The following is a 19,673-nucleotide window of genomic DNA, read 5'->3' as shown; positions in this document are numbered from 1 at the left end:
TTTTAGAAAAAAAAAAAGGCACGTTGAGTTTTCTTCAAACGTGTATTTGGTTAATGAAAATATTACACCTTAATTATTTTAGTCATTGGTAGCTTCTAATTATTCGCCAAAAATTATTACATGTGTAGGTCCTTATATTAAAAGCTTTAGGTATTTTAATGCTTATAAGTATTGATACTTTGAAATAATTAATATACTGTAATGTTATTTATTATTTAGGCCTATTAAAAATAAAGGAGTAGAAGTGTTATCTCCGTCTTAAATTCTGTAAAGATTATTGGAATAATATGTTCATATGTGGTTTACATGCCATAACGTAACAGGTCGAGGATTAATTTCTATGTTATTGCTTTGCACAGTGGTACTAATATGTTAATAATAGAAAATAACATTTTATACTTGAGATGTTTATTTCATAAATCTTTAGATCACTTCATTAATGTACTTTTAATGAAATTAAATGTAAATTAAAACAGTTTAATCGTTTTTACTCGGCTAACCTTTCGACTTTTGGTTTCAGGATTGTGTCAAACTTCTTTTGTTTACCTCATATTTATTGTATTATTACAGTGCGAGTATAACCGATGTGTACTTATTTAACTTTGAAGTTAGTTATAAATAAATAAAAATAAGCAATGCATAATTATGCAAATTAAAAACTGTTCAAAATTGGTAAAACACACGTCTATAACAGAAAGTTTATTATCATTACTTGCAACGTTTCGAGCAAAAACCTTTCGAGAAAAAGTATATACAGCTATTATACAATACAATAATATGCTACATGAACTCATTCGAACAATTGTATTCGTCAGTCTTTGCCTGTCAATAAATAACCATTAAAAGCGCTAGATGTCGCCATTGCTGATCAAGGAATTATATTTTTTAATAGAAACGATTAATAAATTATTTATGTTAATACATAACTATATATTTAAGTTCTAGTTTTCAAGGTTGTAGTTCTACTACTAGTAATAGTCGAAATATTTTGATATGGAAGTTTCCCTCTCATTTGTAGTACATATATTAGTGTTATTTATTTTAGGATTTATATTTTAAAATTGATATGTTGGCTCATAAATGTGTGACGTAAAGCTACAAGTATTTGGTGTTGTTTTTAAAGTTGAATCAAACTTACTGTTACTAAAACTTTAACTGATATCACTTCAATCTATATTTGTTAATAACGTTAATTGAGTGTATGTGAAACTGACGTAAGCTACGTATTCGCTGTATTATCATAAACCATGTGCGCTATTGATATTAAAACTATTTTAAAAGTGAGAACTAAAAAGAAGGTACGTTTATAATTTTTATGTAATACTAGTCTTATGGGGTTGTGTTGATATTTAATTATATGTTATTTCTAATTACAATATTAAACAACGTTTTATCGTGCTATCATTTCAGTTGAAACGTTGTTAACCGGCAGGTTGTGTTTATTTTACTTTTCAATGTTTTATACTATTAATATATTAAAAGTACTTGGTTTTTAACTGTAGGACTTTGATACATTAGTTCAATATTTAATGTTGGTCTAGGCTAATACACAGTTATATACATTTTTTTTTTTTTATCGTAGGAATACTTTCTGCAGTAATCATTGCTAGAAGTCAGAGAACGTGCAGTTGTGTATAATCTGACATTATGTATGTACTTATAATTTTAGACAATGAATTGTAGGCTTAGAGTTCTTGCCAAATTGAGATGCTAGTGCTATGTATGTTCTGTGCTTAATCTCGAACTTGCAGATGAATAGCAATCTTAATGACTGTTAAGACACATTTTAAAATGATGACATTCCGCGAAAAGAAAGATGTTTTATGTAAAATAAGATATTGTGTAATATATTGCCTAAAACGTTCTAAGAAATTATTAGTTTTGTAATGAGTGATAAAATAAATAATTTGATCAGATAAAGATTATAATTATTTATGTATTTACTCAGCACTTTGAAATATTGCCATGATTAGATATTTTAATTGTATTTAAAGCTCCACGTATTTAATCAGATAATTAGATTTTGTGTACTGATATGTAATAAATCGTTTCGAACTATCTTGAGTTTCGTTTCTTATTGCCTGAAAGTTATAATTCAAGATTTTTAGTGATTTGTTTAATGTTGGGGCAAGAAATAAAACTTTTATGAAATATTGTTATGAAGTATTCCATACTTGGATATAAACTTTTATATTTGAATATGGTACAGAGATAAATTATATTGTTAATATAAATGTGTGTAAACGACAATTGTTCTATAACTAAAAGACTGTGACATCTACATACCGTATTTTCCGCCTAATAAGCCGAATTTCTGGCCCTAAATTTTGGACCTGATTTTTGGGGGTCGGCTTATTGGCCGATCACTCCTTTCGGAAATTTCTTCTTCTTAGGAAATGTTTTTATTTTGAAAATTACCATAGGCGGTAATTTTGTCCCATCAGCAAAGCACGTTAAGACTACAGTGAAACGTTGTTTCTGGAATTTCATTGGTTACCTAATTACAGTGAGTGGAGCCAACAACGAATGACATATTGATTCCATCTCTGTCTCAATACGACACGTTCTGCTTTACTACAGAACGCCAATGATCACACACAACATGCATACTGACGCTGAAACGAGACTAAGAAATCATTTTGAAGAAACTTGTCACTTCTTAAAAAATGGCTTCGGCTTATTGGGCGGTAATAAGCAAAAAACCCTCATTTTCAGAGCTGAAAATTGGCCTCGGATTATTCGGCGATTCGAACCGGAAAATACGGTACCTTGGTTAACAGTAATGTATATTGAACGAAATTCGCAATTAGTTATGGTTTAGATTTCGCTGTTGAATGAAAATTAAAATTTCAAAGTGTGGCGTGTTTTGAACTCAAACGGCAAATATTTGTTTCGTAAACTAGTGTTACCAATCACAACGTAACAAATATACATCCTAGAATAGTTACACTTTGGCAACGATAAGTTTACGAACTTGTAACACTAAAATTTTTGATCAATTCCCTCTGGTGGCAGAACGCATGTAGCCTATTGTTTGAGTTTGTATTAAAATAAACAATATAATTCAACTTATTTTTCAAGAAAGGATCCTTTTTTCATTTATATAACTTTCTTAAACGGTGAAATGTATATGAAATATAGTGCAAATATAATCATTCGGTATGGGAATTTTTCACGAAGGTAACATTTTCTTTTCCTGGTTGTATGAGGAGTTGGTCCGTGCTGGAACCATTGTGTTTTCATGCGAGTACTGCCATTTATTCACCTGGATTGTTTGCATAGTTCAGGAAGGTAAATTTTCCTAAATCATTTGATGATAGTTAACCTGGCTAACAGAGAGAGACTGATTTCTCTTCATGAGAATGTGGCATTGCCTTCATAAGCACTTGATATGGACTTTGTTTTATGGAGTTGCCTAAAATACAGAATTTCTGCTAACCCCAAACCTTAGACTAATGAGCTCAAGGACCATATCCGCTGGGAAATTCAGAAATGTTCCCCTACAAACATTACTTAAAGTGATGAACAATATGCGGTACATTATTAATAAGCGTGGAGGCTACGTTGAACATGTGGTTTAAAAAGGGATTATAGGAACATAAGCTTTCTTCTTTAGTATTTAAATAAATCTATCAATTATAAGGTAATTAACAGATTTTGTACTTTTTGTTTTGGAGTGGCACCTATATAGTGCGGAGAGGGACTCATTCGGTGTAGGAGGTCAGTAAACACCTGCTCTCTTAATGATTTGGTGATATCGGTATGTTTTTCAATTGTGTATCACAATTCTTGATGGACTAAAACTTTAAAAAATTGAATATCGATTTAAAAGTAATGTATTTAAATTCATTCTGATTCGCATGTCTGTATCGTGAATGGTCCCGGCATGGCCAAGCGTGTTAAGGCGTGCGACTCGTAATCTGAGGGTCGCGGGTTCGCATCCCCGTCGCGCCAAACATGCTCGCCCTTTCAGCCGTAGGGGCGTTATAATGTGATGGTCAATCCCACTATTCGTTGGTAAAAGAGTAGCCCAAGAGTTGGCGGTGGGTGGTAATGACTAGCTGCCTTCCCTCTAGTCTTACACTGCTGACTTAGGGACGGCTAGCACAGATAGCCCTCGAGTAGCTTTGTGCGAAATTCAAAAACAAACAAACAAAACAATTGTTTCTAAACACTGCTATCAGTTGCTGGCTTGAAATAGACTGAATAAATGCTGTTATCGCTGCTTTCAAGTCATCCAGTGTGCGGGGACGATCTCGATACACTGCAGATTTTTCTGCATCCCATAGATAAAAGTCTGATGGATTAAGATCTGGTGAGCGTGAGGGCTACACGTCTTTGGAAATAATGCGGTCTCCAAAACATTCCTTTAATAACCGCATAGATCTGTGAGATGTGTGCGCAGTTGCACCATTCTGTTGAAACCATGAGTAATTGATTTCATCACTTGTCATCTGACCGGTGAAAGTGTGAAGAATCTCCGAACAACAGCGCTCACTGTTTATTTTGTTCATAAAGAAAATAGGGCTAACAATTCGACATCTGGAAAAGCGACCCACACACCAACTTTGAAATCATGTAGGGGTGTTTCGTGCAAACTGTGAGGATTATCGGATGACCACAATCTTGAATTTTGTGAAGTATTGTAACCCGAGAGAGGGAACCATGCTTTGTCGGTGTAAAAGGTCACATCCAACACATTAGCTGTATTCTCTTTGATAAGTCGGTTAAACCATCTGCAATATTCGTTTTTCATTATCAGTTGCTTCCAGTTCTTGTACTGTCATTATTTTGTATGGGAAGAGCGCCAATTTCTTTCTGACGGCCTTATGAGCAGTTCCAAGACCAATACCATGCTGTTGAGCTAACTTTCATAATGATTTTGATGGACTCTGCATCACACTGTCAGAAATATCCAACACTTTCTTCTCCGATAGCGTTTGGCATCATCGACTGATCCTGTTTCCCGAAACTTATCAAGAATGTTACGAACTGCATTGCGATGTAAAACAGGTGTATCTGGGAATTTTTCAGCAAATCGTTGTCGCACCACATCTGTGTATCCACCACCTCCTCGAGTGGCCTGGCATGGCCTAGCGCGTTAAGGCGTGCACTTCGTAATCTGAGGGTCGCGGGTTCGCGCCACACATGCTCGCTCTCCCAGCCGTGGGGGTGTTATAATGTGACGGTCAATCCCACTATTCGTTGGTAAAAGAGTAGCCCAAGAGTTGGCGGTGGGTAGTGATGACTAGCTGCCTTCCCTCTAGTCTTACACTGCTAAATTAGGGACGGCTAGCACAGATAGCCCTCGAGTAGCTTTGTGCGAAATTCCAAAACAAACAAACAAACAAAACCACCTTCTCGGAATATGTGTTCGACGAGCCATGCACGTTCTTCAGTTGTTAAAACCATACTGGGATCAAAATCTGAAATATAATAAAATATGATTACAAAACTGCACAGTTTTGTACCCTGTACTTCATTGTGAGGGAAAGTATTTAAATTTCACTAGGATTTAATGATGTGAACAAAACATGTTTGTAAGCAAAATCCATGTTCGACATATTTCTACAAAGTACACAATGTCCTTTTACGGAGAGACGAAAAACATCTCTTCCAAGATGTTTGGTCCTTCAACAACGGTTAACGATCCAAAACCGCCGATTGGGTACTACAATAACACATTTCTTTCTGAAGCGACTGTTAGTCCCGTAAGTAGTCAATGAAGACAAAAACCTGTTATCAGGGAAAAGCGAAAGAGAAAATTTAAATTAAAATAAACTGAAAATATATACGGCAAGGGCTCGAAACATAGGCCATCGTAAAGTAAAACTACACACGGAGAACTGGTTGTGTTGAAAATATCGTTTAACTGAAACGTTCCATTTTAGTTATCTGCATCACAGTTCACACTAGACGCCAATGAGTTATGGGTATAACGGAAGTTGGTCTCGACTGCACAAAGGAAGTAGCTATTATGCGCCCAATTTTTTTAACTTTCTAATGTTGCAATGTGTTTCCTCACTGAGAGTTTACTTTGTAACCTATATAGCTAAGTTTTCAGTGAAGCCGGACTGTGAAAATCAAATCGCGAAGTTTAGAGGATCACTTTGGATTATACTGAATACATCATGTTATAAAGAAGTTTTAGTCGATATTATGTAAAAGTTAGGATATGTTGAAAATTGTCTATAATATTACTTAAATTATTCTGAACGCGATGTTAAGTATTTATGTAATAACTGGTGAAATATTTAAATGAAAGTAACTCAACTGTTTTTGTGTTTAAATTTTAACAGTTGTCAGTATGGATCACTATTTCGCGCACGTATCACAAGTTTTGTTTCCAGTCTTAACGAGTTTGATGTTAACCCCGACTGTTGTAGACATAAATTCTTTTACATGGCGGGAGTTCCGGCTTTTAGTATACCTCACATACATGTGGATACACATTACATTTTATTAAGACTTGCCAGCTTTAATGTATTTTTTGTTGTTTTTTATTCTGATTGAACAGGAAAGATGAACATTCAACATAAGCCATAGTTCTTGGATTAGACAGCTATTTAAAAATGAAAGCTTTACCCTGCAGAAATTTATTGGTCGTTACGGAGACACCATGCAACAAATAAAGTTTTGTATTATAATTACATTTTTTATATTACCGTATGGCAGTTGACTATAATTCAAAAGAATGAAGGATAACATAACAGACTCATCGTTTCCAATGGAGAGAGATGCATACGTGATCAGCTTGTAGCCAGTTTTCAAGAGACTACTCGGCAACACCAGGTGGCTAGGGTGTTCAACTTGCAACCCGATGGTCGGGGATTTGAATTCCCGTCTCGCCAAACACGATTGCCCTTTCACCCATGGGGACATTATAATGTTACGGTCAATTCCATGATACTTTGATAAAAACGTATCTCAAGAGTTGGCAGTGGTTGGTGAAGACTAGCTGCCTTTCCTCTAGTCTTACACTACCAAATTAGGGACAGTTAGCGCAGATAGTTCTCTTGTAGCTTTGTGCGAATTTCAAAATAAACAAACAAAGATTAAGAAACTAGAGGAAAAAATACTTCAAAGTTGCTAAAAAATTATTTGAGGGGGCAGCTGCTATGAAGATCACAAGACCCCCTTAGATCATGCAAAGTTGCAATTCCGTATCAGAAGAAATGGTATGTTTGGGATAGTTTTTAAGAAAGATATATGAAAGACAGGAATTCAACAACAACAACAAAAAGAGGTGGTAATGTGAGACAAAGTGAATAAACTAAAAAAGCCGAAGGAAGAATGTAACCTTCTGCCACTTCTAAATCTGTTATAAGAAAAAACAAAAATTTGTTGTGTTCACATTGGATAAGATTAGTCAATGGATATTTTCAGGTTAATTGTGTAGTAATATATCTATCTATGTATAGACATATATAAACACTAAACTTTTTGAAGTTTTGCAGTGACATGTACATAACATTGTGAAGTTCATAAAATATCTAGACAGAGACTATGAACTGTAGTGTGGTACTTGTAAAGTCAGTGAAACTATCAATGATTCACAAAAGACTGCGAATGATGAAACAGTACAAAGAAAAGTATGATGACACACCAGAATTTTGGAACGTAGAATAACACTGAGATTAGATTAAAACAAAGCAGAGATCAAATACAGTTATCATTGTTGACTGTATAGAGGAAAAAGGTGAATACTTATCACCAAGTTAAGTGTAAGGAACATAGGCTGGAGTTGAGAGAGGTGAGAAAGGGACGAGCCTTCGGTTATTCCGTAAGGGATTAGGGAGTTACAGCACTCTAACTTGCTAACAAAAATTAGGAGGAAATGTTCGTCTATCTTGTTCGGCTCCAGTTGAAATTATAGGACTCTTATGATTAATTAGACGTTGTAAACTGGTATACGGGGAAAACACGTATACAAACAAGAAAAAAGGAATATCAAGTACAGAAGCTAAATGAAAATACGAGCAGCGTGTAAGAGAATGAACAAACCCGAGAGAGGCGAATAAAGAAATTAATATTCTAACGGCTAAAAATCTGTATGTTATTTATTATAGTAACAAATAGCGATTCCTAGTTGGAATGAGTACAACCAAAATGAAGTAGATAAACATACGTATGGGCAAAACATGACATAACAATAATAACAGGCTGCCTGTGCTCAACTTTACTGGCTTTCATTCTGGAACTAAATGGCCTCTCTTGCCAGATGACCAAGCGCGTTAAGGCGTGCGACTCGTAATCTGAGGGTCACGGGTTCGCAGACCCGTCGCGCCAAACATACTCGCCCTCCCAGCCGTGGGGGCGTTATAATGTGACGGTCAATCCCACTATTCGTTGGTAAAAGAGTAGCCCAAGAGTTGGTGGTGGGTGGTGATGACTAGCTGCCTTCCCTCTAGTCTTACACTGCTAAATATTGGACGGCTAGCACAGATAGCCCTCGAGTAGCTTTGTGCGAAATTCCAAAAAAAACAACAAACAAAACAAACAAACTCTTGCCAGACGACGATGACAAGGTTACAAGGTTAGGAGTTTAATTCAAACATTTATAATACAAGTTTGCTTGTTTGTTTGTTGACGTTTGCACAAAGCTACACGAAGGTTCTCTGTATTACCGCCTATAACTTAGAGGTGATAGAAATTTGAAGAACAACGGATAGTTAATGCCACCCACCACCAGTTCTTGAGCTTTTCTTTAACAAAGAACTGTGGGACTGACTAGTACATCAAAAGTCTCCATAGCTAAAAAGACAAGCATTTTCGGTGACTGGATTCGAACCAAAGATTGCGAGTGAAGTTTCCTAGCCACAAGGCCATGCCAGACCCATAAGGTAAGATAATGTTTTTGATAACAAGGCTATTTGTAAAAAGGCTTATAGTTTTTTCTGATCTTCTAGTTTTCCATGATTTTTAATAATTACGTTCCGGATTGCAGCGGTTGAACTATGCAAAATGAACGTATAGAATGAGACTGATCGAATGAAGGGGAAGGGGATTTCTTATTATTTACTGTTCTTTGTCATCCGCTAATGATGTAGCATACTTTAAAAAATAAATTCCGCTAATGATGTAGCATACTTTAAAAAATAAATTCCGCTAATTATGTGGCATACTTTAAAAATAAATTCCGCTAATGATGTGGCATGCTTTAAAAATAAATGCAAAATGAAAAAGAATAGGTAGCGGCTTCAGGTAAGTAGGCGCAAGTTAATACATGCCATAAAATTTGCGAGAGATACGTTAATGATTTGTTCTCAGTGGTCGCTGTGGACTCACGTTACAAGCGTTCAGTCTGATATTTGTTAGGTTATATTTTGGTGCAACTTCGAGTAATGGCAGAATATAGGTTAGATTGTTTTGAATGCTGTTTTAAAGCAGATTTTTACCATTTTGAGCAGCGAATCTTATAATAGTATGCACAGCAAACTTTCTCCATCATGTTCACATCATTAAGAAACTCAATACCTGTACTGTGTTTTATTCCTGATGGGAAATTAAGGTGCTGAGGATTTAGGAATTTTATGGAAAACTTCGAGTTGCTCTGCAATCAAAAGTAGGCAAAGTTTGTGAACTAAATTTTGCAAACGTATTCCAACGACGTTGCATAATATACAATATAAATAATAATATCTATCATTTTAAAGTCTGTAAGAGAGTAATAAACATTATTTTTTAGTACGCAATAAATACATTATACAAACAAGAGCCTACAGTAGTTTCTTATTTATTGTTATTTTTTATTTTGACAACAGAACTATTGTTTTGTTAGATCATTGTTACGTCTTCATCAAAACAATATGAAACAAGAAATATTCAATAATAAACTTTACACAGAACATTTAATAACATCTTTGTTTTAGAACAAAGCTATACTTGGATATCTGCTGTGTTCACCGTGGGAAATTCAACTCTAGCTTTTAGTGTTGTAAAATAAAATAACTTGAAAGCAAACAGAACGTAACGGTTGATAAGTTAGAATATATTCTTAAATTTTCACTAAATATATTAATACCAAGAGGATAAAAAAATTCCTTTCAATAAAATAAAATATTCTGAAAAACGTGGATAATAAAACGTATTGTTTTGTTTAAAATCATGTATGATTGAAGTAAAATAATGCTGATGTACAAGTCCGAGTGCAATACATTTGAAAGAAACAGAAAATTTTGCTTTAAATAGAAAACTTTAAATAGCTTCGGTAATGTATTTTGAATTTCGCGCAAAGCTACACGAGGGCTGTTTGCGCTAGCCGTCCCAAATTTAGAAGTGTAAGACTAGAGGGAAGTCATCACCACTCACCGCCAATTTTGGAGCTACTCTTTTACCAAAGAAAGTGGGATTGACCGTCACATTATAACGGCCCCACGGTTGAAAGGGTGAGCATGTTTGGTGCGACAGGGATTCGAACCCGTTACCCTCAGAGCGTGAGTTAAGCACCCTATCTACTTGACCATGCAAGACCAGCTTTTTCACCTCTATGATACGTTTCGATTTCCCTATCTCACAATAATCTTCAAAAAATCATCTTCTTCAAGCATCCAATTTCGTACCTTTGAAATTAGACTTAGTTTTTTGAATAATAATTTTATTTTTTTTATAAATGTCCAATTATATAAAATTTACATTCTAGCTTCATTATCTATGTAAAACGTAATAGAGATATCGTTTTTTGCAGAAGGATCACCGACATTAATAACTTCAGTTTTCCTCATCGTTTCTTATTAAAGAATTATTTTCCAAATATTGTAATTTTTGCAGCTTCATTATTAAAGAGATTAATACTTTAATTTATATTATTAATTGACTCCTTCAAGTTGTTCTCATTCATTTATAAAAGTTTCTAATGGTTTAGCAAAATATTCGATATGAGTAATACATTTTACGATTTTAATTAATTAACCAACGTAATTATTATTCACTGTATTTAAATCAATTACCAGTTTAATAAAATTCTTAATACGTTTTATGTTATCATTATAGTTATGTTTAATTAAATATAATAATTGAGCTACATATAAACAAACCTTGAATGTATGTTGTTCTGATATCTATATGTAATCTAATTTGGGTTAAGTACCTTTCTAAGATCGCGGGAATTTTTATCGAATATTTTACATGTTTTAAAATATTTTTATTATCAGTATCAAAATCATTATTGACTAATAATAGATATTTTGTTACCTATAAGATATTTTTATTATTAAGAACATTATTCACAGATTTGTCATACATAGATTTTGATTTTACTATGAATATGTTCTTCCGTTAGTGATGAATTAATAACATCATTATTATCATCTGGTTCTAAAATTTTTAATTGATTGTTTTCATTATTTTTAATTTACATATCAACAGTTTCCAAGAGGACCAACTAGTCCCTGAAATATGTTTTATAGAGATTATCAATTGAAAACAAAACAACAATTAATTTATTATTCTTGAATAATTTTATAGTTTCAAAGCTGTTATTATAAATATTAATCATTCGTTTTATCTTTTTCAATAATAGAAAATAAGAAATTTAATTCTATATGATTTAACTAGTGTTTGTTTGAAATTCCAGAAGTGTGCAATTTTTTAAATTCGTCACAAAAACGCGGTCTGAAATGTCAAAACAAATTCTTTGATAAAATATTCCATAACTGGTATAGCCTACTAAACACCCAGTTTCCGTCATATTATGTAGCCAGGTTGCTAACAAACATGAATATGTTTTGGAATAATGTAGTTCTCTATTTCGGAGTAAACATTGTAATCTGTAGTAGGATATTTATTATTATTAATTTTTACCAACGTTATTAATGTATTAAGTTTTTTGAGAATTTTATCATTTTTGTTTTGATTATTTTCATTTATCATGAAAATGAATAAAAACCCACATATTTCTGATTTCATGAGCTCTGGTAGGTAGGTGTTTTGTATAAAAAAGCCACAAAGCCACTAGCTGATGTTTTTGTCGGAGGCAATCGAACTATTGATTTTAGTGCTGTAAATCCGTAGAGTTTCACCAATATGTAATTCAGCTCTTATAAAACATTTCTTATATTAACAAGTGTTGCATTCCACGTTGCAATTGAGGAACTACCTTATTTCGTAGTTTTGACCTCTAGACAAATATAACTATTAGAATATAATGCTATCGATAACAATTTAATCTTCAGGAAATTGTTTTCAAACCTTTCTACGATGCTTTTGCAATAATTGGGTGCATTATTTAGGTAAAACATTATTTTCATTTGTTTAGATTAATATTTATGAAGTTCAATTGCATTTTGGACTTATCTAAAATATTAGATTTCTTTAATGTGTTACTAACTTTACATTCTATAAATTCATCTGCTTTCTTCCATAAACTTTAAAAAAAAACTATATTCTTCTCTTTGTTTATTCTAAAATATTTACAACGTTTTACAAATGAATGATTTGTTATAATTCATTTATTACTAGTTTGAAGTAAGCCATATACAACCCATTTTTTATTCAAATCATTTGGATGATCATTCTTCTTTCTTATTTTGTGAGCAAAATTTCATCTTTTAACATCTATATATATTAGATTTATTTTTTTAATTTTATTTACATTTCAAAGTGGGTTAGAAGAAATAAAGGAATTTGATATATAGTTAAACAAATAATTTTCTAATACTCCATTGATGCCATCACAATGAAAGTGAAAGTCATATAGCTTTTTAAATATTTTAGACATATTGTCTATTCGTACTTATTAATTATATTTTTTGTTCAAATCTTAATATTTTGAACAGCTTTTCTTCAGTTAAGTTAATCTGGTAACTAGAAGTCAATTTGATTACGAACTTTAAAATTGTATATTGAATATCGTATTTGTAAAAGGTTCGTTTACATTAAATATTTTTGACATTATTTATCTAAAGTGAAGTATAACTTTTATTTTAAATTCTCACATTTTCCAATAATTTTCAACATAATATTTAAAAGTATTGTTTTTAAATTTTTTATTAATGCTGTTCCATGCTAATCACATTGACATACATTTTCATTAAAATATCGACAAGGTTTTTAAATTCTATTGTAAAGTCCTCTGAATGCTTGCTACCGATAAAATCTAAAACTATTAGTCTTATAAGTTATTAAAATGTAACTCTCATTTAAATCACTCGGTGTTTGAGTCAAATGTATGTAAAATGTCTTACGGACCAAGTCTGAGATATTTTCATTCATGTATTTTATACACTAATATCCTTATTTCACTGACACAGTTTTTGCAGAAATTCGAATTTTATCTTTTTTCCCCACTGGATCATGAATATTGTTCAATATCATTTGGAACTATATATTTCAAGAAAATTTAACATTATTTACTGTTGATATGTTGGCTAAATTTTAAGTTCTATTCCGTTATTAAGACATTTGTGGTAAATGGTAAATTATTATCCAGTACTTCTGGTTTAGCGGTTTATGCCCTTGCTCCTTGTAGTAGTACCAAGTCTAGAATCTGATGTTATTGAAAAATTGGTAATTGAAAATGACTTTTAAAAACAAATAATATAAAATAAATTATAACCTTAAAAATTGATAAGTTCGTTTAAATCTCAAAATGTTTAAATGTTAAAGGAGAAAGAAACGTTTCATACAAACACTGAAATACTTTTTCAGAGTCTGTTTGTAAATAAGCACGAAGCTACACGGTATCAAAATCCAAATTCTAGCATCGAAAGTCAGCAGACACACAGCTAGGTCAATGGGGTGCACTTTTCAACAGATAATTACATTAAGCATATACAGTTAAATTGAAATAAATGACAAGGAAAACACCATATAAAGAAGAGATGATCTAGTTGCCAGACGGAAAACAGACTGAGTCTCTTAGGGAAGCATTAATTTAGATTTCAGTAGTGTGAACCTTTTACTTAGCTTAAAAATTGCCTATCAAGAGGTGATCCTGGTATTAATAGAATAGATAAAACATGTAAGAGATGTAGCATTGCTCAGAGTAAATCAAAAGCTACAGCTTACATACGAGGTCTGTTCAAAAAATACGCGGACTGTTTGAATTGCGTGGCTCCAATTGGTTCCAGGGGAATCCGCTGGAATTTAGATTTCAGTAGTGTGAACATTTTACTTAGCTTAAAAATTGCCTATCAAGAGGTGATCCTGGTATTAATAGAATAGATAAAACATGTAAGAGATGTAGCATTGCTCAGAGTAAATCAAAAGCTACAACTTACATACGAGGTATGTTCAAAAAATACGCGGACTGTTTGAATTGCATGGCTCCAGTTGGTTTTAGGGGAATCCGCTGGGTGTCGCTAGGTTCGCACAAATCAGCTGAATACGACGCCATTTCCCGATTGCAGATATCTTTATTTGTGTATTAGCTACGCGGTTTTAAGTGAAGTGCAATTGTTTTCGTTTGGCGGATTTCAGAATGAATGACCTGAAGGAGCAACGACTTGCTGTGAAATTTTGTTAAACTTGGAAAATCTGCGACTGAAACTTTTGCTATGCTTAACACGGCTTACAGTGATGTTGCTATGAAGCGTACGGCATATTTCAAGTGGCATGAACGTTTTAAGGATGGTCGACAGTCCATTGAAGATGATGAGCGTCCTGGACGTCCTTCCACGTCAACTGACGACCCACACGTCGACAAAATCAACACCCTGGTGCAAGCAAATCGACGTCTGACTGTCAGGGAGCTTGCTGAAGAGTGTGGGACATCAGTTGGATCTTGTTACGAGATTTTGACCGAAAAATTGAAGATGCACCGCGTTGCTGCGAAATTTGTGCCTCAGAACTCGTGAGTTTTTGGCCAAACACTCGATCACTGTTCTTCCCCACCCCCCCTACTCACCCCCCAAACTCAAAAGACCCTTGAAAGGAAGAAGATTTGAGACGATTCCCGAGATTAAGGCAAATGCGACGAAGGAGCTGGAGGACATTACAAAAGAAGCGTACCAGGACTGTTTCAACAAGTGGAAACACCGTTGGGATAAGTCTGTGCGTTGGGGAGGAGAGTACTATGAAGGGGTCCCAGACCTGTAACTTCTAAATAAAGTACATTTTGTTTTATGACGTCAGTCCGCGTATTTTTTGAACAGCCCTCGTATGTAACACAGATTATGAATTTATCCAACTTGACTTAAAAGAACTGCTAGGAGAATTATAAAACTAGCATTTCATTGATTATGTACTGTTTAAAATGTAAAGCTAAGAGTGTAACAAAATATTAAAGAAACTACTTAAAAGAAAGAAAATCTAGGATTAAAGGAACAGATAAAGTTTCTATTACCGAATATTTAAATTAAAAACTATCTCAGAGGAATAAATTATGTTCCAAAGAGGAATGTTTTAGCAGCATACAAGAACTAAAAGAAAAATCCAGTTACTACAAGTTATTCCAACAAGATAAATTTACAAAACATGAATCAAGATGATCCCAATTTAAATAACAGATATTTACGACGAGTGGGAAGCAGATTTAGTTGGTATGAGACTTACAATAATAAAACGAGCTATATTTAACAGTTAAAGCTATTTTTAAGAAATATGGTTAGGCTGTTCAAATCAAAGTAAAAATTGAAGAAGAATTGATAAAGGTGTTTAAAGACCTTACATTAAGAAAGGAATAAAAACAACGCGTGAAATCCTTAAAGGTTTGTTTGTAGTTAAACTCAAAACAAACCACACAATGGACTATCTGTGCCACCAGGAGTATCGAAACCCGGTTCCTAGTATTGTAAATATGCAGATATACCACTGTGTTCCCAGCCGTGGGGGCGTTATAATGTGACGGTCAATCCCACTTTTCGTTGATAAAAGAGTAGCCCAAGAGTTGGCGGTGGGTGGTGATGACTAGCTGCCTTCCCTCTAGTCTTACACTGCTAAATTAGGGACGGCTAGCACAGATAGCCCTCGAGTAGCTTTGTGCGAAATTCCAAAACAAACAAACAAACAAACAATACTACTGTGCCAGTAGTTGCTAAAGGACCAAAATTCGTTAGCAGAAAATACAAAAATTGTTTAACGGTCAGAATTTTAATCGTTTTACAACCGAAAGCGATATTAAAGCCAAGGTTATCGAAAGCTTTAATTTAAAATTAAATTGTGAAAATATTTGTCGCTTATAATATAGTGAAATGGAATGATGTTTTACATAAATTAAAACGAACCACAATAAATCACATCATAGGTGAACAAAGGCGACTGCAATTGAAGGAAATGAAAATAAATTATTGTAAAGTATTTAATAAACTATATAATGTAAAAATTGTTTCTTTTCCCAGGTATAAATTTATATTCTAAAAATGAGACCATTGAAAGGGATATTCAGTAGTATTTATAGAATTAGTATTTATATATAACACAACTATTATAACTTCTAAAATTATAATTTAAATGATGAAAAACATTGTATCCTGATAAATTTAATCTTTGACATGAAATTGCAAATATTTTCCAGGGATGATCATATTCTTTAACATTTATTTATTTTTACATCCAATAATTTCATCATTAATTTTCTATTACCTCGATTTTGGGATTGTCTTCTTTATTTTCTATGAGTGACTTCTTCCTTCATTCTATTATGTAGATTGATGATACTATTGGGGTCTTAGGAAATTCACAAAATGATTTCTATGTTTGCATAATCTTTTAATAATTTTTTACTATTGAATTAACATTATGTTTTTGAGTTTTTATTTTACAATATAGCTATTCCGATAAATGATTATCTTTTTATTAAAAACAAACACATAGTGTTTGTTAGTATCATTATTTCATTACTACATGGGAATTAATTTTTTCTATATATTCATTTATTATTTCTTGTAATGATACAATAAACATTGTACCATTACTATTTCTCTTATTTCTAATCATAGTACCTTGTTTTTCAAAATGCTGCTTGTCAAAATGATCAATCTAAATTTTATAGTTTTGTTCTGGTTTATATTCATTGTTTTTCAAAATGCTGCTTATCAAAATGATCAATCTAAATTTTATAGTTTTGTTCTGGTTTATATTCATTGTTTTTAAAAATGCTGCTTATCAAAATGATCAATCTAAATTTTATAGTTTTGTTCTGGTTTATATTCACAGGATTTATAATTGATGATGACTTTTGAAATGCTACATTTAAAAAAAATGTTGTGCTTCAGGTAATTTTCAATACGTAATGAATGAGTATATCCAAATTAACTGATATATATCGTATGTGATTGTTATTATCCGAGAGTCCTGTTTCGGAGTCATTGTTGAAATATTAAAGAGGTATATTTATCGACATTAGCGAGATGATAATGTTTTGCATTTATTATTTCTCGTTTTTTTAAGTTCTTGTACTTCATCTATACCCTTAGTTTTAAATCAGGTATTGTTATTTAAATTTAAAATGAAGCGTACAGATTTATTGTTAACCATTAATCGATTGTTATTTATATGTAAAAGTCCTTCTACTTAAATAAAAAAAAAATATTACTATAGACCTGATTTGATTTAAAAATGAATTAATATTGAATGTGACTGTAAATTAACAAGGGTGCCCTGTTTCAGGCACCCTTATATTTTTATGCTTTTACCATCAGTATTACATTATTTTAGAAATGTACTGATCGATAGAGTTACGTAAGTTGTTTTTTGCCCGTCAGGACATTCTATAGGTTATAACTTCTCACAGTGTTTCAGTAAATTCTGTCTATTTTTTATTTAAACTTATTTTACATTATGTTTCTATTTGTAAATAATTACACATCTTTTCAGAAAACAGTAGTTAATATGTATGTCTTTGTAGAACACAACAAAATGAAGAAATATGTCTCCTATCAGTGGTACTTATGTTACTCCTTTCACTTAATCTATAACAATAATAGCATATGTAATTTATAAATATTGAGGTTATATATATTCTCCGGTATAATGTTTTCTACTTCATTAAGATTACTCTAAACTGTTTCAAATTTCATTCAAACTCATCACAGTATTAGTTTATTTGGAAAAGTTTTTATTAATAAATGGGTGAAATAAAAATATATTGTTTATAAATTTAAAAACAATTTAAAGAACTTAAAGAAAATAATAAAAACAAAGATATTAAATCTTGGTGTAAAAATGTGATCATTATTATAAAACTAGAAATGAATGATATGAGGGAAAGGAATGTAAATTAAAGTTTGTTAAATTATATCTTTAAGTTGATAGAAACGTTCTGTACATATAAATATATGGAGAAAAATATTACATCTACATTAATAAAAAAATCGTAATAAATGGAGGAAAGCAAAAAGTGTGCAGTTGTAGTTTGTAAATTTTGAGAAACTCCTAAAAATGAATTAAAAATAATAGGACTAAAGGTCTTGGTGTAAAATATGTGTTAGTGATTATTATGAAACAAAAATGAAAAGGTTAAATGAGAATGTGGTGAACGAATTGTTAAAAACATTTGGAGAACCGCAAAGAACCCTTTTTATCGAAAAAATGCAAAGATAATGAACATGAATTTGTATGTAAAATGTAGTACTTATCATTATTATAAAGTTCAAAATAAAAGATGTGAAAAATGAAATGTGAATTCGAATTATTAGTTGTTGTACGATATAGTGAAGTACATAAAACATTCGTTCTGCACACTTACAAAATAGAGATATATTAAGTCTGTACTGATAAATTTGATATTATTAAATAGAATGAAAACATAATCCAAAACTTAGAAAATATGACTTAAGAAAGTAACTTACTGACAAGATTCAAGAGAAATATTCATAAATAGAAAATTTCATGAAGACATTTTCGAGAACTATAAATTAAACCCTATTTGGTATTATTTAGCACATTGAGAGTCATAGGATGAAATTTTAAAATGTTAAAAAATGACTAGAGTTGCATCAGAATTATTGGTTAAATAAAATATGATCATAATGTTTTAAAAATGTATTCGCTGAAGCACATCTCAGAGGTGTAATAAATATATTAAAGCAAGTAAGAGGTACATGAAAGATTATGAAAACAATACTCAAGTCAAAATTATTGCAGTGACAATGAATTTGACGTTTTAGGACCTTTAAAGTATGATATTTTGTTATGTCCTTTTAGTTTGATCTATAGAAAACCTGTGAATGTTGTTGAATTGACGAGTTGTACAACAGAACTTTCACACTCTGGTACTACAGCCACTTTATGTGTTAAGTAATTGACGAGTTGTACAACAGAACTTTCACACTCTGGTACTACAGTCACTTAATGTGTTAAGTAATTGACGAGTTGTACAACAGAACTTTCACGCTCTGGTACTACAGCCACTTTATATGTTAAGTAATTGACGAGTTGTACAACAGAACTTTAACACTCTGGTACTACAGCCACTTTATGTGTTAAGTAATTGACGAGTTGTACAACAGAACTTTCACACTCTGGTACTACAGTCAGTTTATGTGTTAAGTAATTGACGAGTTGTACAACAGAACTTTCACACTCTGGTACTACAGTCACTTAATGTGTTAAGTAATTGACGAGTTGTACAACAGAACTTTCACACTCTGGTACTACAGCCACTTTATGTGTTAAGTAATTGACGAGTTGTACAACAGAACTTTAACATTCTCGTACTACAGCCACTTTATGTGTTAAGTAATTGACGAGTTGTACAACAGAACTTTCACACTCTGGTACTACAACCACTTTAT

The 19,673-nt window shown here is 32.2% G+C and overlaps 1 protein-coding gene across 3 annotated transcripts in view; it reads left to right on the top strand.

Moving 5' to 3' along the window:
• LOC143252088 (ribosomal protein S6 kinase alpha-5-like) overlaps nt 1–2,058 on the top strand; it is a 126,409-nt gene extending 124,351 nt beyond the window's left edge. For all 3 annotated transcript variants that reach the window (XR_013028813.1, XM_076503705.1, XM_076503702.1), the window contains one exon: nt 1,583–2,058. Coding sequence is in view for 2 of the 3 variants with exons in the window: in XM_076503702.1 (XP_076359817.1) it covers nt 1,583–1,610 (28 nt within the window). In the remaining variant the exon portion in view is untranslated. The remainder of the gene's footprint in view (nt 1–1,582) is intronic.
• The last annotated feature ends 17,615 nt before the right edge of the window (nt 2,059–19,673 follow it).

This window comes from Tachypleus tridentatus, chromosome 6, assembly GCF_004210375.1.
Source record: "Tachypleus tridentatus isolate NWPU-2018 chromosome 6, ASM421037v1, whole genome shotgun sequence".
Lineage (NCBI taxonomy): Eukaryota > Metazoa > Arthropoda > Merostomata > Xiphosura > Limulidae > Tachypleus > Tachypleus tridentatus.
This window is presented reverse-complemented; position numbering and strand designations above follow the sequence as displayed.